Source organism: Chanos chanos, chromosome 6 (assembly GCF_902362185.1).
Source record: "Chanos chanos chromosome 6, fChaCha1.1, whole genome shotgun sequence".
Classification (NCBI taxonomy): domain Eukaryota; kingdom Metazoa; phylum Chordata; class Actinopteri; order Gonorynchiformes; family Chanidae; genus Chanos; species Chanos chanos.
In genome coordinates, this window is record NC_044500.1 from 1,887,119 (window position 1) to 1,905,000 (window position 17,882).

Consider the following 17,882-nt stretch of genomic DNA (forward strand, 5'->3'; position numbering starts at 1 on the left):
AGCAGTCTCCTTTTCGCCCGTCAGAGAATCCCTGATTCGATACGCATTTCTCACTGATTTCAGTGACATGACTTATCTATGGGATTGACTCTCGTTTGTTTACAAACTTGCATTTCCCTCTTTCCGCTCCATTGGCCATTAACACTGACCCGAACTGCCAGGGGGTACACCCCAAGGGCAAACCTGCAACTGAAAAGCTTGGCATGTCCTGTCTTGGTTAGTAATGATCAGAACACCTGTAGATCTCTTATCACCTCAATCAGGAGTCCAAAAATCCACCTGGATCAGTTTCACAGGGTCAGAGGTAGCAGTGTTCTTGAGCAGTGAACAGATGTGTGGTCTAAGTGTCTTGCCCACTCCAAGACTCCCCTGAACATGTGCCATGTGTTCATTTGACCTTGACTGTGAGTCTGCGCTCTGTGCACAGTGCATGCCATACTGAACTCTGTCAGGATTGAGCAGGTCCTCTACTGGAATACAGGGAGACAGTTCTGTGACCTTTGCATTTCTCTTCAATACTACAGTGTTACAAGCAGGACAGGCTATTCTGAGTGGAACCCATAGTTCTGCCCACACTGGGATGACGACTCTTCAAACCAGTATCTGCTTAGGCCTGGCCTCTGACTGAGCTGGTTCAACCTCTACTGCCCACAGGTGTCACTGATGAGTCAGGCAATCAAAGACAAGATGTTCACTCTGGGGTTCTCATGTCTCAAGCTTCACACTACGCTCACCCTGTTTGAACAGGACCATCTCTCCATCTTTCTGTCGTAGAAAGCAGTGACATACAACGAGAATGAACTGCAGACAGAGATAACACGACATAGGCTACGCACACACAATCAAAACGGACCTGCTGTGAGTTAGGCAGTCACATAGACTAGCTGAATAAAATGTCGGTCAGCCCAGTCAGCCAAAACGCAACGTACTAATATTAGTATAGACATGAGAAATGTCCTGTTTCGATGTGAATATAGGCTTATCGGGGCTTTTGTTCGTTAAACTAACTGCTGCATCATTGGCTCGGTGGTTGGTGATCGCGGTATAATATGAATGGAGCTCGATTTTTTTTTTTTTATTTGCGTCACCTTTATAATTTAAATTTGCCTACGGTAGCACATTGTCATTCTGCTGTGGGTTTCCCCGAATTTCCGTTATTTAGACAAGCGCTGAACTTGCCTGACCTGTAACGCATACTGAACTCATTTAGCAAGATTTTTTTTTTTTTCCCTGGACAGAAATGCCTGTTGACAGAGAAAGTTTTCTTGAATTTAAATTTAGAGTGAGTGTGATTTAAGAGTAAATTTAAGAATACACTGACTGTAAGTACCCAATCCTGATCGTAATTTTGATTCAGAGTTCACCTTCATATCAGACCCAATCGGAAATTGGTAGCTATTTTAGGGTTAGAGGATCAATGGGTTATATTATATACTGTTTAATAACCAGCTACATTTTGGAACTGCCTTTCAAAGTATGTTAGGGTAACCACAAAACCACCAGTTTTCAAATCCAGATTGAGGTTTACATTCAGCCAGATTTTCATTTACTCATTTCTGTCTTTTCATTAAAGCTGTCATTATTATTATCACTATAAATTTCCACTCTTTTATTTTACTCCCATGCTATTGCCTCTGTGTGTCTTATTTTAGTATTTTTTTATTTTTATTTATTTAGTTAGTTAGTTATTGGATTTTACTGTACTCTTACGTAAGTGTATAGGGCTGCTTGGTTTGGTATGAAAGGTTAAATAAATATGTACGGCTTGATAAATTTTAATGTGAAATATGCTGGCAACTTTCATTAATTAGACTTTAGACTAACAGAACATGAAGAAAGAATGTGAGTGTCCTACTTTGATGAAATTTAAAAAAAAAAAAGGCAGTATGGTGGTGTTTTACAGTTTCACACATAAATCATGTCGATTGTCTGAAACCGCTTGTAATTACCACACACGTGAACGTTTAACGTATAATGTCCTCGTCGCTTTAGTGGTGAAGAAACATTTCACCTGAAGTAATAACAGTAAAGGTTGCTGCAATCACTGTATGACAGAGAGTTACCCAAATCTTTACAGAATTTACACAGATTTCAGCAAGTCCTGGTGGGGGGTTTGAATTGGTCTAGCAACCTGCGAAGCTCCCTCAGACTGTCACACACGCCATCCGAACACATCTCCCAGCTCTCAAACCGTTGTGGACTAAAGACTCAAGGTAAGACATTATTATTATTATTATTATTATTATTGTTGTTGTTGTTGTTGTTGTTGGATTTACTTATGTTTTCATGTAGCTAAGTGACAACAAAACGCATATAGAGTGGAGTATAAGTAGAAAGGGGCGCATGTAAGCTGCAGTTTTCTGGTGCTTCTGGTGCACGGACACAGACACAGACTAATGGAGCTGACTCCAGCTGAACATGACGTTTTCTCTTTACGTTAAACGTACCAATAAAATGATCATAGAACACTCTCCACTGTGAGCATACTGGGGAACATGGATACACGAAGAATCAAATCCAGGTCTAATCGGAATAAAGAGATTACATGTCTTCCTCTGTCTTACGTGTCCTTGACCCCCCCCCCCCCCCCCCGTACAGGCTCACTGTCGCCTGCCTCTCAGCAGAACAGAGGCATTAGCAAGTCCGTCAGTCTGTCTGTCTGTCTGTCTGTCTGTCTGGGGAGTGAGCACTGCTCTGCTCACTTCAGTTCTTAGTCTTACTTATGTTTTTTTTGCTTGTGTTTTTATGTTTGTTTTTGTCTGTCTATCTGTCTATCTATCTATCTATCTATCTATCTATCTATCTATCTGTCTGTCTATCTATCTATCTATCTATCTATCTGTCTATCTGATGTCTACAGGAAAAAGTTGCAAATTGACCATAATAATCTCCAAATATGTGTGTGTGTGTGTGTGTGTGTGTACAGATGAAAGAAGATGAAACATGCCGTCACAGGAAGCTTGAGGAGAAACAGAGAAATGGGGCCAGTCACATGGACACACAATCAGTCCCAAGCAACTGGAATAATATCCGTAAGAGTCCTTTGACCAGCCTCATCCATGACCTTACCACTCACACACTGGCCTTTAGATTTTTCCACAAAACATGAATGTATCTGATTGGTTTCCAAAGTGTTTTCTGAATATACTTTTTTTTTTTTGCTCCAAATGGTGATAGCAACTTTGACATTGATACGCACTCCCTTTAAACTTAGTTTGTTTTCTTTGTGTTTGTCTCCTCAAATTATTTTAAAAAACAAATACTTACTCAATAATTAAGCGTGTGTGTGTGTGTGTGTGTGTGTGTGTGTTTTTGTGTTAGACCTATTCCTGGTGACTGGTCTGTTAGGAGCATCTCTGATCCTGATCTTAGAGTGCTGTCTGCCTCCCTCTGCTCCGTGGTCACTGTTTGGTCCTAACAGAGTTCCTCTGTGGGACTGGACTGCCCTGCAGATTGTTATAGCATTCACTGTCCTACAGGGGGTGCTCTATCACCTACCCATGGGCAAGGTAAGAGAGGCATAGTTCTCAATCCACAGCACAATCCTCCATATGATATGGAAAATGAATGGTTTGAAATAAGAGTTATGGTAATGGCCTGATGGCCTACTAATGGCCTGCCCCACAGAAAACAGTATTTTATCCAGTGGTGCTCTGAGCTGTTCCTTATGGTCAGAATGTATTTTTTTTATGCATCTTAATTTATGCATCTCAAATCTGTCAGTGTGACATAACATAACATATATGTGTGTGTGTGTATACACACACACACACACACACACTGTACGTATATATAGTGTATGTATGTATGTATATACATGCATACATACACACACACACACACACACACACATATATATATATATATATTTGACTACTGTAGGACCATTCATATGTGTGGTAGCATTACAAGCATGTTCAACTGGATTTTTCAACTGGACTGTAAGATATGACATCACAATATATGATTTAAAGGTTTTCATGAATGATAAACAGCCACAATGACCCACTAATCCAAATAATCAATCGCGGCTATCAGCACTGACAACAGAGAAGTTTAAATCTGAAACAAGAATCAAGAATTGAATTTACCACTTACCAACAGTAAACAGTGTATTAAACTATTATAGTCTACATAGAATAGAATAGAATGGAACTTTATTACTCACACAAAATGAATACCTCCCTTTGGTATGACCCTTGAATTAAAAGCAATAAAGAAAACCACATGCATACAGTTTGGCACAGAAGTCAAAACTGTCATCCTGTACTATGCCTACCTAGACCCCCACCCTGTACTATGTCTACCCAGACCCTGACCCTGTACTACGCCTACCTAAACCCCCACCCTGTACTATGCCTACCTATATCCCCACCCTGTACTTTGTCTACCCAGACCCCCACCCTGTACTATGTCTACTCAGACCCCCACCCTGTACTACATCTACCAAGACCCCCACCCTGTACTACGTCTACCCAGACCCCCACCCTGTACTATGTTTACCTAGACCCCCACCCTGTACTATGTCTACCCAGACCCCCACCCTGTACTATGTCTACCCAGACCCCCACCTTGCTGCACTCAGAGCTCAGTGGTTCAGACAGCGCGTATGCCAGTCAGTAAAAGCTGTTTTTGTATTGAAACTGTAGGGGAGTGGCTGTGCTGTCTGTGTGTATAACACAAGTGTTGCCTTTTTAAAACAGGTGGCAGAGGGCAAGCTGGGATGTGATGAGAAACGTCTGAAGTATCACATGAATGGTGAGGGTTACTCTCACCTGGGCTGTTCTTCGGTGCCTACTGTCTGTGGTTGCCTCCGGGGTTTTGAGATAATCTTGTTTATAATCAATGCTAGAGGGAACAGAGAACCTGTCTGACAACCTGCACTGTGTTTTTGCAGCTCTGTCTTCTGTCTCTATAGAACTAAAATGGGTGTAGAGTTAAAAACAACAGAGTGGGAAACCTCACTGGGTTTCATAATCTACCAAGAGTACTTTCATGTTTTAGTAGGGGTTGAATACAAAAGGAAGTAGATACTCACTGCAAAAGTCTACAAATATACACATAGACAGAAACACACACACACACGCACAAACACACACACACACACATACACTCACACACACACACACACACAGATTCAGTGTGTTCTCGTTCTAATGAAACATGACCCAGAGCCGACTCAGGCCTCCATGTCCATAACAACAGGGCTGTTGGAAGAGGGCTGATCTCTGATCAGTGTTGAGCGTAACCATGGTTCTGTTCTGTGGCAGGTCTTCATGCATTAGTGGTGACAGCAGCGCTGGTCCTGGGTCTGTGGTTTACCGGGTTATTCCATGGGGCCAGTATTACAAACAGAGTTCTCCCCATTGTGAGTGCGAGCACTGTGGTCGCTCTGCTGCAGAGCATCGCGTTGTACGTACACTCGCTACACATCCATCCATCCAGGCTGTTACGCTACGACAGCAACGGTAAGCCTCATGTGCTAGCACCCCAGGCTAACGAACAAGCTAGCGGATATAGCCGAGAACGCTTATTCAGTGTTACGCTCCCCCCACTGCTGTGGTTTTAAAAGAGTCACGTCAGAGTTATCTCAGTGCACACAAATATCGCTTGATTTTGTATACGACGTTGGTGGAGAGTTATAGTTCTGTGTCTCTCTCACTCTTAGCATGCTAATTATGTGTTTTTATCACTCACTCTTGCCTCTCTTTGGTACCACTTGCCCAAAATGGAGTAGTTTTGTCCAGAACCAGAATCATCCTCATAACTTCAATTTCAGCTTTATTGTCATTATGTCCTATGGGAAAACGAAAATCTAAGCTAAAGCTATTGACTTGTCTCACCAGCCTAACATGCACAACACAATGATACAAACACAAAAATAAAGGTTACCAAAGTGTAAGACCATACAGGGAAAATATAACAGGTAGTGCAGGTAATACGGTACAGGTATAACAGGTCGTGCAGGTAATACGGTACAGGTATAACAGGTCGTGCAGGTAATACGGTACAGGTATAACAGGTAGTGCAAACCAAATACTGCCTGTAACAGCATCACTGTAGGAACAGAATTTATAAAAATAACAACATCTGTAAATATTCAATATAGAAGAATACACTACTTCAAAAAGTGTATATAAATATGTTTATATGTATATATATATGTGTGTGTATATATATACACACACATTATTTATAGTAGTATTGTGACAGAAATATGTTAAAAGTGCAAAAATGGTCACAGGTAGGATGTTACTGCCATAGGTGTTGTACAGTTATTACAGGTACGGTTATGGGTATTATAGAGGCTGATGATTCTGAAATTAAATCTTAAAATCAAGATTTACACAGAGAAATTGACACTCGCAACTCTGTTGGGCATATTTACTGGCTTAGGAATTCAAAGAACAATAACAACTCAGTGTGAGTTAAAAAAAAAAAGAAAGAAAAAGAAATGACCACTACTACCACCGCCATCGCCACGACGACCAACAACAACAGAAATGTAGTGTTAGGCACATAGTATTGCACCTTTGGAAGTTTCTTTACCAAATAACCCCAGCATCCCTGTCACCCTCAGCTACACTGCTGGTGGAGTTTGCCCTGGGCAGGGAGGTGGACCCACGCCTGGGTCGCATTGACCTGAAACACTTTGCCATGGTGCGGATTGGCTTCATTGGATGGGTGAGTCAGAGTGCCACGGGTGAGGGGCACCGTAGGACGCGATTTATCGTCATGGACGGATCTGATCATGGACGGATCTGATCTGTTTTGCACTCTGGACGCTAAACTTGTGGGGGTTCCCCTCACTGCCTGTAGATCATTTAAGCCTTGATAGTCCCACCTCCTCACCAGATTAAGACCAAACACTCATCTTTGGGTTTTCTGTTAGTGTTTACCTGTCTGTTTGTTTACATTGTTTATCTGTCTCTGCACAGGCTATGGTAGACTTAAGCTACCTGCTAACAGCTGTTGAAACTCAAGGTTCACCATCTCTCTGCCTGCTGCTGGTTGTCATCTTCCAGTTCATCTACATCTTGGACTTTGTTTTAGATGAGGTTGGGAAACGAGGCATTCAGACACCAAAGACTGTTGTCCAGTTCATTCTGATTCAAACATAAGCACAACTAAAACAGTATGATCTGATAATGAAGCAGAGAAAAAACCTGGAGTTTTCTCAATGCCTTGTCTGTGTGTGTGTGTGTGTGTATGTTTCAGACCTCTCTCAGTGCAGTCAGTGATAAAACCCAAAGCTCAACAGACATCAGTTCCACTTGCATTTACACAGCACATGTGACTCCAGTAGTAAATTACAGCTACAGTCCATATAATTATAATAGCAATGTTATCACCAGTGAATACATTTAATTAAGGAATTGTGTAGTTGTCATAAGGATGTACAATATGTACTTTACTTTGGTCGAATAAAATGAGGGCAGTTTGTCTGTTGTGGTTGATGGTATTGTTTTCATTAGAGTGTGTAGTGATGTGTTTAACTGTGCCAGGTTGTGTTTAGTTGTGCTGTGTAAGACTCTGGTTAGTGTTAAGGTGTGTGTGTGTTGTTTTTGTGCAGGACTCGGTGTTGCTGACTAAAGAGTTTACTGAGGAGGCCATCGGCTTTCTCATGATTCTGGGCGAGTACATATGGATCCCCTTCTTCTCCAGCCTGCCGGCGTTCTTTCTCATCCAGCGCCCCACGCACATCAGCACGCCGTCAGCTGTGCTCATATGCCTCCTGTTCGGTAAGACCAGCTCTGAGCGCATCTAAGCACACCTGCCCCTTAACACACAGACCCCTACTCCCTAACACCCAGTGTCCTGCCCCTTAACACACAGACTTCTGCCCCTTAACACCCACACCCCTGCTCCCTAACACCCAGTGTCCTGCCACTTAACACCCACACTCCTGCTCCCTAATGCCCAGTGTCCTGCTCCCTAACACCCAGTGTCCTGCCCCTTAACACACACACTCCTGCCCCTTAACACCCACACTCCTGCTCCTTAACACCCACACTCCTGCCCCTTAACACACAGACTTCTGCTCCTTAACACGCACACACCTGCCCCTTAACACGCACACACCTGCCCCTTAACACCCAGACCCCCCCGCCAAAAAAACCCCTACAGACCTTTGTCTCTTTGAAGGGGCTCTCACACGTTCTTTGGGAATTTGTAACTGTTTTGTGTACTGAACAGAGAACAAATGAGACTTATTGTCCTCTCATTGACAGCTGTAGGATTCGCCTTTTATTCCCTGTCCAACGAACAGAGGCTTGGTTTTCGTAAAAACCCAAACGACCCAGCGTACGCCTGTAAGTGCCTCAACAGTGTCTGATTGAACTATGTCTCATTTCTCCCTCCTGTTCCACACACAGCTCTGTGTGAACGGTTTCTACAATGTGAACCTTCTCTCTACTGCACAATGCTCTGGTCTTTTGGATCTCCAGGTTTAGAGACAATCCCAAGTCCATCAGGTCAGAGGTTGCTGGTGAGCGGCTGGTTTGGTTGGGTTCGTCATCCGAACTATTTAGGAGATGTTCTGATTGCTCTGGCATGGTGTCTACCCTGTGGTGAGAGATGCACTATACAAACACACACACACACACACACACACACACACACACACTGCCACTACAATGAAACTGGGGATGTAACAGGGTGCCAGAGTGCATATAAAACTAATGTTATTGCTTTTAATTTCCATGAAAACTACAGTAACAGTAATCGTCGTCGTCATCATCATCATCATCATCATCATCATCATCATAATTAGTAGTAGTCGTGAAATTAGTAGTAGTCGTGTAGAGGCAGCACTGGCAGTAGTAGCAGAGGCAGTAGTTCTAGTAGCGGTGGAGGATGCAGTGGTAGAAGGATAATACTGGTAGCAGTAGATGCAGTGATACCAGTCGCAGTCCCAGTGGTACAGAGGATCTCAGAGGAAACAATATTTAGAATGCAGAGTGCCTCATGGGGGTGGGGGAAAAAACCTAAAGAAAACACCTATATCAAAATGGTCTAAATATGTATTGATCATTTATTAAAAGAAACAAACAAGGGCTACCCAGAAAACTGAAATATGTTGAGTGTTGTATATGACGATCTGCAGCTTAGTGCCATGTTTTTAATGTTTAATGTTTTTTAATGTTTAATGTTTGTAAGAAATTCCACTAACACAAAACATGGTGTGCTGTTTGTAACTGAAACCGTTGATAGTCTCTGTCGTAACACTTTACCCACTTAAGAGTCACTACAGAGACATCACACCTGCTTGCGTGTTATATAATGATGCTGTCATAAACCATGACATAACTGTTTAGATTCAGTTACTATGATTCTGTTTGATTCAGCGATTCAGGATACTTTGATTCAGTTCTATTCACTAACAAAAGACACAGCTCTTTGTGTGCTAGATGATGTTGATCAAAAAGCAATAATGTGTTACGGGGTTTTAGGTAAATTGTTAAAGCCTTCTGTTGTCCTTCTGTGTCTCATATACAGGTTTCACCTCCCTCTTGCCCTATTTACCTGCACTGCAGTGTTTTAACCTGCTGAGGCAACGAGCAAATGAGATCGAAGACTCGTGTCAAAAGAAACACGGGGAGGCTTGGCTGGAGTACTGTTGCCGGGTGCCGTACAAACTGGTGCCCTACGTGTACTGATGATTAGCCAGCGTCTGTTTGACCCGCGTCTCAGATCCGGGCTCTTCCCAGAACTCAACAGATGCTTTTTTTTGTTCTCTATGACTGGACCGAGCTTGGTCCAAAAGACAGCAAATTACTTAAATGATTTAATAAACACTGGGGCTCTTGTTGAAACCACTTTTAATTAAAAATGTTCTTTTCTGGCATGGTTAGGCATGATAAGTCACAGAGATGTGATTACTGTGTTTGGAGATGCTCTCATGTCAATAGATGGCAGCCATGCATGCATTTGCTCACAAAATTATTTCATCATAAAAGGTGAAACATTAAATGTGTCAAAATATGCTGGAATGACCAAACAAAGAACAAATACATACACAAATAGAAAAATAAATGAAACAGTCTGCCTCACAACACAGATGGATATTTTTCCCACAGAATAATAAAACAGGTATTAGTACTTTATTTGGATGAGTAACTCAATCATTTCACACCTGATATAGCTTTCTGGAAATCATATTTTGAAGCGGCGTATAGTTGCTGCTCAGAGTTGACATGAAAACTTTACGTTCATTAAAGCATTAAGTTACTTCAGCTAACTAAACTGGTAGATCTGATATAAATTCAACACTCCGGTCTGTTTGGATGCACTTTGGATCCGGTGTTTTAGTGTAAAACTTTCTGTTTATTTTGTTTCATTTCTTGGCTATCACCTAGCTTAACAGTGAAAAACGGCTATAGTTTCTCGTTTAACCAATCTTCTCGGATAACAGTAACAACGAAAGTTTCTCCGGTATTCGTCATCGGGTCCTGTGAAAACCCGTTTCCGATGCATCATGGGAGGGCAGCCATTTTCTCCTAAAACATTTCCTCATCCATTGTGTGAACGAAGCACCCAATACAGGATCTGTCGTACAAACGTCTTTTTCTTCGGCTTTTAAAAATCACTGGTAAGTTCCTGGTTCTTTAAAAATGTGCTCAAACGTGACTGTAGTAATTAATGTTTATAAAATCGTCGATTATTTTTAATTACAAGCAGAATCCAACGCTTATCAAGCGATTAAACCGAGCAGTAGAAATGTCGGATAAAAAGTGTCGCATTGAGGGGGAAGCGATTATTTCCGTGACCATTTCAGTGAGACTATTTTGCTTCGAAAAAACACGGAATCCTTGCGCCCGTTTGATAATAAAAGTCCTCTGTTAATATAATCGAAAGTCCTACTTGAGTGATTTGTTAGAATCTAGCGAAATAAAACTCTCGGAATGGCGAAAAAAATCATTTTCCATATGCCTTTCGTAAATTGCTATTTTCTCTCTTCTGTTTTCGAAGCGGCCATTAAGCAGCTCCCTGGTATCTGTGAGAACAAGCGTTCATTGGTGGAAAGATACAAGTGTCCCGCCCTCAGGCATCTCTGATTGGGCCAACTCGGAGGACACATAAATAAAGTAGTAGATGTAATGATGCAATACATAACGTCTCGACACGAGTATCGTTTAAGGAGTAAAGTAATATCTGATCTTGTACTTAAGCGACTTTACACGACCGTGTCCTGTGTTTTAGGTGATCTTCATTCGATATGGCTCGTACTAAGCAGACCGCCCGTAAATCCACTGGAGGAAAAGCTCCACGCAAGCAGCTGGCTACGAAAGCGGCTCGAAAGAGTGCCCCCTCTACTGGTGGGGTGAAGAAACCCCATCGCTACAGGTGAGTAACCCACACAAGCATCCGGGAAGGGGGGGAAACCACGCATGACACTTCGGAGCATACCGGAAACTTACTGTGTCTTTTACCATTTCACTTATTATACTAAATACAGTTAAAGTGGAAATTGCTCATAACCTTACATAAACACTAACAAGTATGTTACTCAGTTTCTTCATTTTTATATTGATGCCTTTAGATTGACACCTTTTAGAGAGAGTAGTTGGATTATATAAAGTAGTAAAAAAAATTTAAAAGACATTATTAAACATTGCAGTGCATGTGTGGCAAGCTGTTGAGTATTTTCTGTGTGTTCTTTTCTTCAGGCCTGGTACCGTGGCCCTGCGTGAGATCCGTCGGTACCAGAAGTCCACCGAGCTGTTGATCCGGAAGCTTCCGTTCCAGCGCCTGGTCAGAGAGATCGCTCAGGACTTCAAAACCGATCTGCGCTTCCAGAGCGCAGCTATTGGAGCCCTGCAGGTCAGTGCACTGCACAAACTCAAACTCCCACCGAATTTTCCCATTAAATGAATGTGAAATCTATGTACTGTAAACTTGACATGTGAGGGGTTAATGTGTGTGTGTGTGTGTGTGTGTGTGTGTAGGAGGCCAGTGAGGCGTACCTGGTGGGTCTTTTTGAGGACACCAACCTGTGTGCCATCCATGCCAAGCGTGTCACCATCATGCCCAAAGACATCCAGCTGGCACGCCGCATCCGTGGGGAACGCGCATAGATGCCCGTCTTTCATTTTCTCCTCTCCTGTCTGTCTTTTTCTCCTCCCTCCTTTTCTGTGTCGTCTGTTTTTTAGAGTGACAAAAATCATGATAAGAGTAACTTGTGTTAGTGTGTGTGTATGTGTGTGTGTGTGTGTTTTTTTCTCTGTCTCTCTCTCTCTGTCAGTGTTCTCAGTGAGCAGATGTTTTAGAACGTGGCTGTAGCCCGCCACGGTTTGTGGTGTATTCGGATTGGCTAATCATCTGTTCAGGCAGATGAGCCAGCGAATGAGGTGGTGGGTTAGAGCCATGCCTGGTGGGGTTCAGAGGGGGGGGGGGTATTTAAGGGGAACGGGCAGGGTAAGGCTGTTGAGGAGTCACTGATGTCCTCGTCAAGGTGCTAAACGTTTCCTCGCCATCCCACTGCCCCTCGCTGGAGAGGACAGAACAGTCGGCCTCTGTGGACATGCCTCGTCAACTTTTTAAGTGTTTTTTTTTTTTTATATCTATATATTATTATTGCTGTTATTATAATTATGGTGTATTCTTCTTTTGTAATATATATTCGCATTTGGTTCATGTATTCAAGGTGATTTCACAGGAGTTTTTGGTTTTGATTTACAGGAATTGGTAATTCTGTAGGGTTTATGACTGTTAGTAATCTGCAAACCAATAAAGAGATTTTTTTTTTTTTTTTAAACAGATTTTTCATGTTTTGATGGATGAGAAAAACTATGTTTTATTGGTCATTATCAATGGGAATAAATGTCTAATTCATAGACACATGTAGCAAAAATACATTCATACCATTTATTATTCTATAACATATTCCATATTTCTTTTACCTGGTGACATTTTAAAGATCTGTCACTCACTCAGGTTTTTTCTATTCTCTTTCATGGTTTTGTATCACTCGGGTTTTTAACGTCCAGATATCAAGAGAGCACATATTTGTAAAACCAAAATTTCTCATTGTAAGTAATGAGACAATAAATCCATGTTATGAACAAGTTTGTTTGGTCAGTTTCTTTTTATTAGAAAATTTATTGGGGGGGGGGGGGGGGGGGGTGTCTGATGACAGACTGATTTCTACAGTACCACTGACTACTGTCCCTTTAATCATTCTATGGTTTAAGGGACTGTAGTGTATCATTCAGATCTCAAACTTAGTATATGTTCGACTCATACAAATTGAGTGACTGAAACATGATCTTCAAAATTTTATTTTAAAATACAGGGTCTTTGCTTACGTTCTTTCACATAATAAGAAAATCCACGGTATAGAAAATCGTTCACAGTCTTCATTCCCTCCGCCCCATAGCAGTAACTAGTAAGATTTAAATAAGAAAACTCGATACAGTCGCAGTCCTACTTCGAGTCTGACCTTCAGTCCGGCAAATCCCCTAAGGTCAGTTCAGGTTAGTGCGTTAACTAACATTTCAGTATAGCAACTACTTGCATATTCACACCTCATTCACCACACTACGTCCTAAGGAACAATTGAAACATACATATTAAATATTTCCTATATTGCATTGGGAATTCTTGTTAATCGGTGTACCGTTAAGGAAAAAAAACATAAACAACAAACCCTACAACGTATGTAGGGCAGTGAACCGAAAAGGTTTGTAATCGAAAATGGTGTCCTGAGAAGATCGTGATGCATTATGGGAATTGCATGATTGACAGCGCAGCCATTTTCCCTCTGGACGATTCGTTACCACCATTGTAGGCTAGAGACGTAAAATAGAGAGGCAGCGAGGGAAAAGAGGTTTTTAAACATTATTTGACACAGGTAAGAGCAAAACAAAACATATAAAATTTTACCGAATCATACACCAATATTTGAGGTAGCATCTAAGGTGGGTATAAAGCTATATTTATTTGTAATTATTCTCATTTCCAGCATTTAGAGAAATACGAAAGCCGTTTGCTGAAAGGACAGAGAATAGCAGTGTTTTCTAGCCTCTACAGACCGAGAAAATTTCGCTTCGAACTGAAGCAGCAATTCACGTCGTCTAAATTCGGCTTTTACTGGACGATTCTTGCCTCTAAGATCATTTTTAAAAACCTTAAAGCCTCTTCTTCCTGGCGCGATGATAGACTGAGCTGACAGCGATATGATTTCTTTTAAAACACTGCTGTTTTAGCGTCACTCCATTCTTCTTTAGCGTGAGTTTTCTGTCCTGGAGACGTATCAAACAGTCGCCATCATGTTAGCATCGAGGGCGGGGCTAAGATACAATGGCTACACATAGCAGTCTCCGCCTCCCTATACACTGAAACATGTGATTGGTCAGCTTCTACGTTTTTTGAAAAATATAATGGCGCGAACATATGAAAAACTTTGATACCGAATATAGACTTCTGTTGTTTACAAACAAACAAAGCAACAACAACAGTGATTCACTTTTGAAATACGGACAGGTTGTTTCTACAACCAAGTTTGGTATCAAATCAAGTGGATTTGAGCATTTTTTTTAAACTGTTAAACTTTGTTGTTTTAAAAAGCTGTAAAATATAGGTTAAATACATCCACTTTTTAAGGTTACAGATCAGTGAGTGTGTGCAGTTTCATTACATTAGTATTTTTGCCCCGTGAATTCTACTAATGATATATATGACTGATGTCTACTTAATAAGGAGACAATATATAACCTGATTTTTCTCTCCTGTTTGCGGGTCCTGTGTTTTAGGTGATCTTCATTCGATATGGCTCGTACTAAGCAGACCGCCCGTAAATCCACTGGAGGAAAAGCTCCACGCAAGCAGCTGGCTACGAAAGCGGCTCGTAAGAGTGCCCCCTCTACTGGTGGGGTGAAGAAACCCCATCGCTACAGGTGAGTAACCCACACAAGCATCCGGGAAGGGGGGGAAACCACGCATGACACTTTGGAGCATACCGGAAACTTACTGTGTCTTTTACCATTTCACTTATTATACTAAATACAGTTAAAGTGGAAATTGCTCAGAACCTTACATACACACAGATCGGTTTCTTATATTATGAAGTTTACTGATTTTTATATTCAAATTCACAACTTTTGGAGAGGTTCATTTATCAGAAGTGTGGAGGAATTCTAAAAGACATGTTTGCATATCACGATGTATTTTCGTGGCAAGCTGTTGAGTAATTTCTGTGTGTTCTTTTCTTCAGGCCTGGTACCGTGGCCCTGCGTGAGATCCGTCGGTACCAGAAGTCCACCGAGCTGTTGATCCGGAAGCTTCCGTTCCAGCGCCTGGTCAGAGAGATCGCTCAGGACTTCAAAACCGATCTGCGCTTCCAGAGCGCAGCTATTGGAGCCCTGCAGGTCAGTGCACTGCACAAACTCAAACTCTCACCGAATTTTCCCATTAAATGAATATGAAATCTATGTACTGTAAACTTGACATGTGAGGGGTTAATGTGTGTGTGTGTGTGTGTGTGTGTGTGTAGGAGGCCAGTGAGGCGTACCTGGTGGGTCTTTTTGAGGACACCAACCTGTGTGCCATCCATGCCAAGCGTGTCACCATCATGCCCAAAGACATCCAGCTGGCACGCCGCATCCGTGGGGAACGCGCATAGATGCCTCCCTGTTTCTCTCTTCTTCTCTCTTTTCCTGCGCGCCCCTCCCCTCCTCCTCTACTCCCTCCTCCTCCACTCCCTCCTCCTCTACTCCTCTACTCCCTCCTCCTCCGTTGGTAGTTTTTAGAACATCAGTGGTTATGATGAGGATTTGATGTGTAGTCGTGTTTCTCTCTCTCTCTCTCTCTCTCTCTCTCTCTCTGTCCTTGGCAGCAGACTTTTAGGGTACTACTTTGTGCATGTCCCAATTTGTTGCTGATCATATGAACACACACACACACACACACACACTGATAGACTCACATTTTCTGGCTCCTCGCCTGATTACAGAGTTAGGCTGTCATGACATGTCAGGAGTCTTTTCGGGAGACGGAGCGAGTGAAAGCATTATGCAGTGTGTGTGTGTGTGTGTTTTGGGTGAGGGGTCGGGGTTGGTCTGCAGATGGAGATGTCTTCCTCCTGTGCAGGGTGCTACAACTACAACCACCGCCCCTCCCTCTGCCTCTGTGTCCCACAGTGACACATGACACAGCTCTCCTGTGCCCGCTCACGGGAGAGATGCTCCCCACAAGTCTGTGTGTGAGCGAGCGAGCGAGCGTGTGTGTGTGTGTGTGTGTGTGTGTGCGAGCGTGTGTGTGTGTGTGTGTGTGAGCGAGCGAGCGTGTGTGTGTGTGTGTACGGGTGTGTGAGCGAGCGAGCGTGTGTGTGTGTGTGAGCGAGCAAGCGTGTGTGTGTGTGTGTGAGCGCGCGTGTGTGTGAGTGTGTGTGTGTGAGCGAGCGAGCGTGTGTGTGTGTGTGTGTGTGTGTTCTGATCAGCACAGCAGTTTGTATACAAGTCAAAGCATCTCTGAAGCAGCTGTTTATTATTGCAATATTGAGAACTACTTGTAATAATTATTGATGTCTGTTTCCTTTTTTTAATACATATATACATATAGATTCTCTTTCGTAGTAACCAGATCATATTTTTAACAAGAAAACAAAATAGTGAAAGAGGAGAAAATACATGGAAACAAAACGTTTTGCGTTGAAATAATGTATTTTATTGTTTTTATTATTATTATTATGATTCTTTTCTTTTAGAGAGCCTTTGCTTTACATGGGCAGGTAGACAGGCTACCCATCATCCTCTTCTGGTTTGACTTGGTTGTCCGTGTTCCTCTTGTTTGTTGAGAATTGTGATTGGTTGTGCTGGTGAAATCAGACACTCTCTGAAATGTTTGTAAAGGGTCTTATTCAGACATTAGGAAATACTGGGCATTCACGTGCTGAGTTTGGACTCTGCTGATTGTACCAGATTGTTCCAGAAAGACTTTGCGCTGTTTGACGTGTCTCCAGTCACAGTTTGGATTTACTACTGTGGGGTTTTTTAAATGTACATGGAGTCACCATCCTCAAATCATCTTATCAAGGTTCTGATTTGTCTAATTATTGAAATTTATAAACTTTTTGTGTGTGTGTGTGCGTGTGTTTTTTTTTGTTTTTCTTTCCTTCCTCAGGTTTCTGTGGCAGCCGGTTTTAACTTAATTTTATTTTTCAGAGTTTGTTTTCAGGATGTTAAAATAAGCTGATCTTTGTAATTTTCAGATTTCTCATAAGATGGTAATAAATGGATGTCACACACTGTCTTGTTTATGAGTTTGTTTGTGTGTTTGCGTGTGTGTGTGTTTGTTTTGCATTTTTGTTTATGATGTTCTCCAGGTTACTGTAAGGAGCATTGAATGAATTTCGCCTCGTGATTGAAACAGGGAACAGGAGAGGGCTGAAGAAAGCTTTATGGTGCGAGGGATAAGATGGTCTCCCGTTTTTTTTTTTTTGTTTTGTTTTGTTTTGTTTAGTTCTGACTCAAACAATACTAGTTATGTTCCCTGTTGTGGACAACTCAAAGAGGATTCCAACCTTCAGGGCAACTACATGTTCATGACAATAACTTGCCTCTAGAGGGCAGTATAATGCTACTCAAACCAGGTGTTAAAACTGTTTTCTCCGTAATATCTGTTGTTCAAAACTTGTTTTCGTTAGACATTGGCTTATTATTTGTGGTTGATGGCAAATCATTGGCGATTTGAAAAACAACCCTCAGTACAGTGTTGAAGTTCACTCACTATGTAAAAACAGCTGCGAAGTATTAGAGCACAGCAACGGTTTCCAAGTCGAAAAAAGACGCTGACGGATGGAACTGCGTTGAGCTTTTATAACTTCGGTGCCAACAATTATGTGCCACTGTATAGTAAATTGGTTTCAAAAATCTAAACAAGTC

The 17,882-nt window shown here is 42.0% G+C and overlaps 3 protein-coding genes across 3 annotated transcripts; all 3 read left to right on the forward strand.

Moving 5' to 3' along the window:
• The first annotated feature begins 2,926 nt into the window (after positions 1–2,926).
• Positions 2,927–9,659, forward strand: LOC115814000 (delta(14)-sterol reductase TM7SF2). The gene is made up of 10 exons (XM_030776708.1): positions 2,927–3,032; positions 3,322–3,509; positions 4,704–4,758; positions 5,271–5,468; positions 6,581–6,684; positions 6,939–7,058; positions 7,574–7,742; positions 8,232–8,312; positions 8,448–8,570; positions 9,499–9,659. The coding sequence occupies exons 1-10, from the start codon at positions 2,927–2,929 to the stop codon at positions 9,657–9,659; spliced, it is 1,305 nt and encodes a 434-aa protein (XP_030632568.1).
• An 842-nt stretch (positions 9,660–10,501) lies between these two features.
• h3f3b.1 (H3 histone, family 3B.1) lies at positions 10,502–13,068 on the forward strand. Its single transcript, XM_030776430.1, has 4 exons — positions 10,502–10,591; positions 11,203–11,346; positions 11,670–11,823; positions 11,949–13,068. Exons 2-4 carry the CDS (start codon positions 11,219–11,221, stop codon positions 12,075–12,077), a joined length of 411 nt encoding a protein of 136 aa, XP_030632290.1. The 5' UTR covers positions 10,502–10,591; positions 11,203–11,218; the 3' UTR covers positions 12,078–13,068.
• A 702-nt stretch (positions 13,069–13,770) lies between these two features.
• LOC115813803 (histone H3.3) lies at positions 13,771–16,258 on the forward strand. Its single transcript, XM_030776431.1, has 4 exons — positions 13,771–13,852; positions 14,754–14,897; positions 15,215–15,368; positions 15,494–16,258. Exons 2-4 carry the CDS (start codon positions 14,770–14,772, stop codon positions 15,620–15,622), a joined length of 411 nt encoding a protein of 136 aa, XP_030632291.1. The 5' UTR covers positions 13,771–13,852; positions 14,754–14,769; the 3' UTR covers positions 15,623–16,258.
• Positions 16,259–17,882: the final 1,624 nt, after the last annotated feature.

Excerpts from the sequence above, each read along its gene's own strand:
- LOC115814000 (XM_030776708.1), top strand. The coding sequence starts at position 2,927 with ATGAAAGAAGATGAAACATGCCGTCACAGGAAGCTTGAGGAGAAACAG. Across the intron at positions 3,033-3,321 it reads AAGCAACTGGAATAATATCC|ACCTATTCCTGGTGACTGGT; the intron begins GTAAGAGTCCTT and ends TTTTTGTGTTAG. Across the intron at positions 8,571-9,498 it reads GGCATGGTGTCTACCCTGTG|GTTTCACCTCCCTCTTGCCC; the intron begins GTGAGAGATGCA and ends TCTCATATACAG.
- h3f3b.1 (XM_030776430.1), top strand. The coding sequence starts at position 11,219 with ATGGCTCGTACTAAGCAGACCGCCCGTAAATCCACTGGAGGAAAAGCT. Across the intron at positions 11,347-11,669 it reads AAGAAACCCCATCGCTACAG|GCCTGGTACCGTGGCCCTGC; the intron begins GTGAGTAACCCA and ends TCTTTTCTTCAG. Across the intron at positions 11,824-11,948 it reads CAGCTATTGGAGCCCTGCAG|GAGGCCAGTGAGGCGTACCT; the intron begins GTCAGTGCACTG and ends GTGTGTGTGTAG.
- LOC115813803 (XM_030776431.1), top strand. The coding sequence starts at position 14,770 with ATGGCTCGTACTAAGCAGACCGCCCGTAAATCCACTGGAGGAAAAGCT. Across the intron at positions 14,898-15,214 it reads AAGAAACCCCATCGCTACAG|GCCTGGTACCGTGGCCCTGC; the intron begins GTGAGTAACCCA and ends TCTTTTCTTCAG. Across the intron at positions 15,369-15,493 it reads CAGCTATTGGAGCCCTGCAG|GAGGCCAGTGAGGCGTACCT; the intron begins GTCAGTGCACTG and ends GTGTGTGTGTAG.